This window comes from Lipotes vexillifer, unplaced genomic scaffold, assembly GCF_000442215.2.
Source record: "Lipotes vexillifer unplaced genomic scaffold, Lipotes_vexillifer_v1.1 scaffold341, whole genome shotgun sequence".
NCBI lineage: Eukaryota > Metazoa > Chordata > Mammalia > Artiodactyla > Lipotidae > Lipotes > Lipotes vexillifer.
The window spans coordinates 439,042-448,142 of NW_006797957.1; the positions used below are offsets into that span (position 1 = coordinate 439,042).

The 9,101-nt window shown below is 44.0% G+C and overlaps 1 protein-coding gene across 1 annotated transcript in view; it reads left to right on the top strand.

The window, feature by feature from the left end:
• The window catches only part of KLF7 (KLF transcription factor 7), a 109,299-nt gene that overhangs the window by 40,883 nt on the left and 59,315 nt on the right, over positions 1-9,101 (top strand). The window contains exon 2 of the mRNA XM_007469984.1: positions 552-1,182. Coding sequence (XP_007470046.1) covers positions 552-1,182 — 631 coding nt within the window. The remainder of the gene's footprint in view (positions 1-551; positions 1,183-9,101) is intronic.

Consider the following 9,101-nt stretch of genomic DNA (forward strand, 5'->3'; position numbering starts at 1 on the left):
CATTCCCAAGGCAGGGCTTGCTGTTGGTTCAGCTCATGACTTAGTTTGGGTGGGCATGGTTTATTCTTCAGGGCAAGTTGGAAAATTGGCCTATTTTTGTGACTTGCTAAAGTCTATTTGAAAAATTAAGTTGGACTGTGGGGAGTCTTGATACGAAAATCTTGTCTGATTTTATTTGCTTCTTGCTTGCGTGGGAGCTCCTAGGGAGGCTTAGAGCATCTCACCTGCTGAATTGGATTGTGGAGCGTGAGACCATTTTAACATTAAATGTTCTCAGGGAACTTGATGGTGTGAGATAGCCCTTTCTGGGCTTCTAGTTCCCCATTAACTATAGTAGTTGAACTCATATCATGTGACCCTTGTGAACCCTTCAGAAGTGTCCAGGGAGAAAATAACAAGGTCAGACCTTTCAACAAGAGAATTTCAGATACGAGCCATGAAACATTCTCTGTTCCTTCCTGTATCTTCTTCCTCAGCCTGTCAGTATGTGGTCTCGTGGTGTTCTTTGCTTCTGATGGCTGTTTCTCTCCCTCCCTCCTTCCCCTCTGCAGACATGCCTTGAATTGGAACGCTACCTGCAGACGGAGCCTAGGAGGATCTCGGAGACCTTTGGGGAGGACTTAGACTGTTTCCTCCGTGCTTCTCCTACCCCGTGCATTGAGGAAAGTTTCCGGCGCTTAGACCCCCTGCTGCTCCCTGTAGAAGCGACCATCTGTGAGAAGAGTTCGGCAGTGGACATTCTGCTCTCTCGGGACAAGTTGCTGTCTGAGACCTGCCTCAGCCTCCAGCCAACCAGCTCTTCTCTAGACAGCTACACAGCCGTCAACCAGGCCCAGCTCAACGCAGTGACCTCATTAACGCCCCCCTCGTCCCCTGAGCTCAGCCGCCATCTGGTCAAAACCTCACAGACTCTCTCAGCCGTGGATGGCACAGTGACGTTGAAACTGGTGGCCAAGAAGGCTGCACTCAGCTCAGCAAAGGTGGGAGGGGTGGCAACAGCAGCGGCAGCCGTGACGGCAGCTGGGACAGTTAAGAGTGGACAGAGCGACAGTGAACAAGGAGGGGTAGGGGCTGAGGCATGCCCCGAAAACAAGAAGAGGGTTCACCGCTGTCAGTTTAACGGGTGCCGGAAAGTTTATACAAAAAGCTCCCACTTAAAGGCCCACCAGAGGACTCACACAGGTAGTGGTACAAGTTGGCCGCACGTGGTTTCTTCTTTCTCCTCCTTTAGCCTCATGGTGGGAAGGGCTTCTCTCTGTTCCGAGAAGTGGCATCCATGCCAACTAGGAGGTGTAGAGAGGCAGGTGGGCCTGGGTGGGGAAGCAGGCGACTCACTCGTTACTTTAGGATCTCCAGGTGTCCTGAGCACAGGACATGGGCTTGTCACTCACTGGCTCGGAGACACTTTCAGAGGCAATAATTCTACAACCATGGTGTAGCATCAGACACTACTGAGGATGCCTGAACAGGGGCTCTGGTGGTGTGGCTCCCAACCGTACGTGATATGTGCACTTGTCACTTTCCTGGCACTTTTCATTGTTTTATCAGTGTAATTTTGCAGTTTGGATCAACAGTGGAATCCGAGGAGGTACATTTGAAATTCACAATTGAACAAGGTAGCCAAGGTGTCCCTATTCACTCTTTTTCCAGCATCCCTGATTTTTCATCAAAGTCACCAACAGCAGGAGGGTTTCAGAGTTCATTAGAGGTGATCATTCTGTAATTAATTGGCATCTCCTCTTTTGCATTGTTCTCTGGCGCATGCTTTATGGAGAGATGGCAGAATTGCTTTTTAATGAGCTTGTTACTGAGAAGTTGCTAAAGTGATTACATTGCTATGTGTGTGGTAAGGGCACTGGGGACCGGTGGGGACTGTATATTTTCCTCAGGACTTCTGTGGTGACTCCCAGGAATCATGTTGATCTTGGGAGCGATGGGATAATTTGGAAGAGGGGGGTTTGCAGAGAAAAGAGTGAGATTAGCATATTCCTTGAATCTGGTCTTTGTTCTCTGGTTTGAGTTGGAAGCTTAGGGCTGGTGTCTCTTCTTGGGGTTAGCATCGTAGGAGCAATTACTGTCATTGGGGTTTTTTTAATGAGTCTTTGACAGTGTATTGCTGGTATGGTTTTTGCATACTGCATGCACAGTACAAGCTGAACAGGGAGAAGCTCCGAAAGTATAAACAGCAGAATCAGAGTGTTGTCAGGGAGAAATAGGTGATTGGATCTAGGCTAGATGTGTTGGTGAGAGTTCTTTTCGGGCTCACTGCTTGTCTTCCAGGTACTCTGTGGTGGTTTGTGGGCTGTGTCACCAAGGAAGTGTACAGTGCAAAGTTCATTGGCTGGAAAATCAGGAAAACCTGGGTTCTATTCCAGTGCTATTACTAACTAGCTCTGTGACCTTGAGCACATCGCTTTACCTCACTGGCGGCCTCATTTTCCACATCTGCCAAACAATCTGGATCTTAAGGCCCCTCTTAGCTTTAATCTTCTGGGGGGAGGGGGTCTGTGAAATGTCTTTGTGCGGGACAGAGGAGCTTCCCTGAGGTAGGAGTGCATATGTGTGACTAGAAGCCATCACCGCCGCGAACCTGGAAGGTACTCCCACGGGAGGATGAGCGTGGACATTGCTTCTTCACACCACAGGACTTAGGCATGCTCTCCTCTAACTCCGAAGTGACTTTCCCTTCTGCGCTTGCTTGGTTCATGGGAAGGTCCCCTAAGGTAACTTTTGAACCTGTGGCTCAGGTTCAGGTGCCACTCAGGGTTCCCACTGGGTTCAAGTCCTCCAGTCCACGTACATCAAGGCGAAAGCTTCCTGCTATTTTCAGCTTTTTTTTTTCCTCTCTCTGATATTGTCCTGGAGGTCGTTTTTATTTATTTATGTCTTTCTTTCTCAAGTCAATGAGTGAAGTAACGAGAAGACATTGCAGTGCTCCCAGGCTTCAGCCATGACTCATCTCCTGTTCCCCGCAGGAAACCAGAGAAGGCAGGATGAGGCAAGGAGGTTGAGCTTTGTTGGGGGTGTGGAATTCATGCTTATGAGCACATTTTTTCATTACTGATGTGAGACAGGCTATGTCCTGCCTAGTATGGAGACTGGACGGCTCTGGGGAAGCAGAGAGTCTTTTTTGGGGGTGAGTCCAGAGCATTTTCTTCTTTACCCTATCCCCTCTTTCCAATGGATGTGTTAGAAGGATAACTCTGAGGAGTGATGCATATTTTGTGCTTTGTTTTTTGGGCATTTTCTGTTCCGAGTGATTATCAAGGTGGAGCTCATTATGTTTCCCAACACCTGCAACCCCTTGCCTTATAGCGAATTAAAGTGGAAAGACTCCTCCCCGTGGGGAATTTACCCAAGAAGGCACCATGCATTATTAGAAAGGCAGTACTGCAGAGTGGTTAAGAGCAGGGCTTTGGAGTCAGGGAGACTTGGGTTTGAATTCTGGCTCTACAACTTCCTAGATTTATGACCTGGATACATGATGTATCTTCCCTGAGCCTCAATTTCCTCATCTGTAGAATAGGGGTAATTTACCTCCTAGATTGTTTTGAAGATTAAATGAGTAAACATATGTAAAATACTTGGCAGATGGTAAGAGCTCATTAAGGATAGTAATAGGGTTGGTTGTAGTTGTGACTATTGCCGATGATCTTGATTAGCAGTGATTTTGTGCAAAAACAGCTTTATGTAAACTAGAAATAAATCACTTAAAGTTAAATGCCACCAAAAAACAAGAAGCTTTTCTTTCCTCACTTCCATAATTTCAGTGTAGGGGTGATGATACAAGGACATTACTCATGGAGGGTGAAGTTGGACATGCAGGCCTTGGCCCATTGAAGTTGGCAGTAATGTAGAGCATGACTTTCCTAAAACAACACAGGAAGCAATGGCCTTGTACCCTCCAGAAGCATTTTGCCAATAAAACCTTCTGCAGAGACAAGCATGGAGGGAAAAGTAGGTGCTTTGAGGAAGAGAAAGGATAGGAGGGGAGGTAGAAAGGATAGGAAGGATAGGAGGGGAGGTAGAAAGGATAGGAAGGATAGGAGGGGAGGTAGAAAGGATAGGAAGGATAGGAGGGGAGGTAGAAGTGGAGATGGGGGATGAGGAGAGGGAATCTGAATTAATTTGGATGAAATGGATGAGAATCGGAAGTATTTATTTGGAATTGGTGTGAAGGGGGCACATGGGGAACTGAAAAAAACAAAAGTGATAATTTATATGTTGTGGATGAACTAAGAATAATGAAAAAAGCATGAAGGATGGAATCAAATTAAGTAAGTGCAAACATATCAAGGAAGTAGACTAGTAAAAAGCTTGAGGGCAAAGGTATATGGTGATGGGAATTCAGGTTGGAGACGAGTCTGCTGCTAGAAGTGAATGGAGTAGGAAGAGCCGCTGACCAAGTGTTGAAATGAAGTTTAAAAAAACTGGCTCTGGGGCTTCCCTGGTGGCACAGTGGTTGAGAGTCCGCCTGCCGATGCAGGGGACGTGGGTTCGTGCCCCGGTCCGCGAAGATCCCACATGCCGCGGAGCATCTGAGCCCATGAGCCATGGCTGAAGGGCTCTGGTTGGATTCAGGCAAGCTGTTTTAACACAGGGCTCACTTTAATTCAGTGAAAATATTTTCTTATCCTTCAGGTGGGGAAGTGTTTTGGGACATAAAAAGAGAGAGAGAGAGAGAGAGAGAGAGAGAGCGCAGGAGAAAGAGGGAAAATATTGGCATTTTGTTCTCTAGAGTTATATATATGATCTATCATATCTTCTATATGGTAATATGTTGAAAAAGAGACCCTTGCAAACGTGAAATAAAATGTGTGGGTCTCTGCCTATGCATAAAGAAAGACAATACGTTGTTGGTAACATGGACTTCCTTGCACTGAAGAATTTTTAAAAGTGTTATCCATTTCATCTTTATACAGATAGGATTTACTGAGCTGGAAAAGATATGCTTCTTCTTTTTTTTTTCTCCCTTCTGTGTCTGTGTTTTTTTTTTTTTTTTTTTCTGTACGCGGGCCTCTCACTGCTGTGGCCTCTCCCGCTGCAGAGCACAGGCTCCGGGCGCGCAGGCCCAGCGGCCATGGCTCACGGGCCCAGCCGCTCCGCGGCATGTGGGATCCTCCCGGACCGGGGCACGAACCCGTATCCCCTGCACCCACCGGCAGGCGGACTCTCAACCACTGCGCCACCAGGGAAGCCCTGTGTCTGTTTTTTGAGGATGCTGAATCCTTCAAACTTTTTGCCCTGGAGGATGTTAGGCAGTGAGGTGGCTTTTCTTTTTTTCAGGTAGCAGATGCTTAAGTTGGTAGCTAGGGCACAAATACTGGTTGCCCAAGGAGGTGAAGTGAGGGATGGGGGAGTCAGGCTGGGGGTTGCAGAAGATGAGGCAGGGACTGGGACAAAAGGAATATTGTGAAGTAGCAGAATCTTAGTGAAAGGAAGCATATAAAAATGGACATATGGTTTATTCATTGGGAAGAGCACTTAGTGCTGGCATGAGCGTAAAAATGTCCTTTAGCAGCCAAGCCATTACAGACCTTTCTCTCCCACTCTGTTTTCTGGTCTTTGTATAATATATTTTTCTTTCTCAATAAGTCAACCATTATGTTCATAGTTTTATTCATCTTCTTGGAGATAGCTAAATAATTCTTATATTTTGGCACAGGGGAATCCCTCACTTTCAATTAAAAAAACCCCTCTTTATTATGCTTATTTTCAGCAAAAATCAATTTGTTAAAATGTTAGTAGTTTCTGTTCAAAATGAGAAAGAATAATATTCCACATTTCTTCTTGATCACTGCTGAGTAGGAAAGGAAGAAAGTCTGTGATTGAAATGGTGCTTTGTGTTAAGTGAGCAGACTTTTCTAATATGGAAATTCATATAAAAGCATGTCCACATTTACATTATTAAGATGAGTCAGGTTGGTAAAGTCTGGACAAAGGCCAGCAATGAAGTCTTTGGTTGTTGGTCACAGAAGAGGGAGAAAAAAGGCCACGTCCTCTCTTGTGCTACTTGGAGAGCTCTCTATAGACTGGGGTTGCTTTAGCCTAATCCATGGGTGGTGATAGGACAGTCTAGATTTTGCACTGAAAATATAAAAGTATGCTTTCTAAGTGAAAAGATAAAATGAACATGCAATTTACTTAGCATTCTATATCTGCTTTGGGGTGGTCATAATGAATCAAGATGTGGCACAATCTCTAAGTTTAATTAGGATTTAGGGAAATTGCTTTTAAATGGAAAGGTAAGTAAAAACATTACAAACAAAAAGATGAGTGTAGTATTTAAGAGGCAAACAAATGTGCTTATTTTATACATATAATGAAAGTTCCTTAAAGTTTGAAATATAATTTATTTTACTTTTCAACAAATACTTATAAACACTTGCTATATGCCAGGTATTGTTCAGAGTATTAAGAAACAAAATTCAATTGAATAAAGTTTAAAGATCTTACTGGCTTTATTCAGTGATTCATGAATTGGGCAGCATCTCATCTAACAAATAGAAAGGAACTCTGAAGCACTATACAAAACAAAAGACTTTTATAGACAGAAGGGGGCTGGACAAGGAAGTTGTACCGGCAAAGAGCTGATTGTTTGTGGCAAGGTCACCTTCCTTTAGGGGATGACAGGGGTCTATCAGGCAAATTACCTCACTAGTGCTGATCAGGTAATTCCAGATTGACTGGTTTAAGATTCCATTCTTGGGGCAGGTGAACCTATATTGTAAGTTTCAGTTTGGTGAAGTGGGGCTTAGCACAAGTGACTCCATTTTGGGCCAGTTGTCTCTTTTTTTTAACAATTCTCCCTTTCTGATCAGACTCAGCCTGAGAGATGTGATCAAAATTTAACGCATTAATGCCACTCCCAGCTACTGCTCTGAAGATCTCACAGTTTTTGCTGATTCTCTGTGTGCTATTCACAGGTCATGACTTAAGGTTCACACTTTTTAAGTTGGTCATTCTCTTCATCCCTTTTCTGACATTTCAGTCTTAGGGTGTTACTTGCTTGGTGGTTAGTGACCGTGAACATGCACTTAAACGTGCATTTAAAGTGCACCAGGAAGACTACTATGATTATTGTAAGCAAGACAATTCCCAGTGTCTGGAGTGCCCTTCAGAGCCATGCTCCCCAAGACCCAAACCAATCAAATCAAATACGTCAAGGAAGACCTCATTGAAGGAGTCACTTTTTAAAGCCAAGTGGCTTATTCAGTGATTTTTATGTAGCTGAGTTTCAGCTTCCCCAGAAGTGTTAATCCAAGTGCAGCAAGTGGTATTGGATGCAGCACAGACACCTTATTGTTCAGCTAAAAGATAATCAAGGGCTATCCCATTATCAAGAACAACCTTGGTCAGAGTCTAAGGAATTTTCTTGGGCAGCTATTGCTTTAGCAGTGGATTCTGCAGTACTTTCAAGAGTTAAGGAAGCTTCCTGATCATAGTCTCATTTGTACTCACTCCTAACCAGGGAAGTAGGTGCCTGCCAAAGGAAGCGAATCCTGAGTCCTGAAGCCTTCTGATAGGTCCCTTCTAACTTGACAATGTAAATCAGGGGAATTGACCAATGAGGTGCCTCAGTTTGATTGTGGATGGTTAGGGGCACAGTTAGGTAACCTAAGAGTCATTGCCTGGTTATGTACCAGCCATCTAGGTAGGCATGCATAAGCCCAAGGAGAATGATAATCACCACAGGCAAAGATTAATCATGTCAGGGCACAAATCATTCCCATGAAGGTGGCACTGTTAACGGATTCATTTGCAGGGATTGTTGCACTTGCCCATTCAAGCCAGGGGTCAGTTAGTTTTTCAGTGCATTTGGAAAGTAAATCTCCTAGCCCCAAATAAAAAGTTGTTCTAAATTCCTTGCAAAAATGGGTGCAGCTGGTAAGATCTTTTCATGATTGGGGTAAGATCTGATTTAGATAATCATAAGAACGTCAGGGTGCAAATGTACTATGGTTTGTCTAGGTATTGTGTCTAATTGGGCAAATACAGCTATAATCAGAGAAAAGTAAAAACAAGGCACTGAATGTCCTGGCCGTAAAAGTTAGACCCTCTAAGTGACTTCTAAGGGGGATTCAATTGTAGTTTACAGGACATTAGGAACAGAAGAAAAATTGGTCGCAGGAAGGACCAGGGAGTCTCTAGCATTATGGACAGGTTGGAGTTTTTAATGGCAAATCCAGCAGTCTAAAAGGTTATCCCCCTTAGTAATGGTCTGGGAGATATGATGGTGTTGTCATTCCAGGCCAGTGCCACAGTAAAGGAAAGAAAGAGAAGAAGAAAGGGTTTTTAACGTTAAAGTATGAAGTCTTGATTCAGCATCTTGGGTGGAAGCAGTCTATACTGATGTCAGCTACTTCTCTTCCTAGTCAGTTTAATTTGCAGGTCTCCAGAGTTTGCCCAGGAGCAGATGTCAGGTGGAGCCTTCTTCAGCTGTGAGATAGGTACCCAAGGTTCAGTGCCTTCTAGAGTTTTGCAGCAGTGTCAGTGGTCAGGAGCACTTGGTAAGGTCCTTTCCATGAGTCTCACTTCTGCAAAAATATCAGAGTAAAACAATAACTGCCTGTAAATTATAAAAGACTTTAAAATGCCCACTGTTAAGATCTGATGAGAACTCATTTGCCAAGGAAGTGTATTTATTTCTGTGATATACATTTTAAGATAGTAACTGGAATTACGACTGATAACGTTTTACCAGAACATTTAATATTTAAGAATTTCATACGATTTCTGGAACACTTGTAACATATACAAATACAAAATAGAGAAGACATTGTTACCTATTTGACAATGCTTCTTATTTAATTTAACATATCAAATAAGCCTATTTAGTTTAACATCTTTCTTTTTATGAGGAGACAGAACAAATCTCTTGAGATGTTCCAGGGGCCCTCTGGAAAATCCCAAAGAAAGTTTGAAGTCAAAAAACTTCACTTAGAATTTGATTTGGGGGGAAGTGTGTCAAAAATATCCATTTAATAGTGACAGTAGGGCTTCCCTGGTGGCGCAGTGGTTGAGAGTCCGCCTGCTGATGCAGGGGACACGGGTTCGTGCCCCGGTCCGGGAGGATCCCACATGCCGCGGAGCGGCTGGGC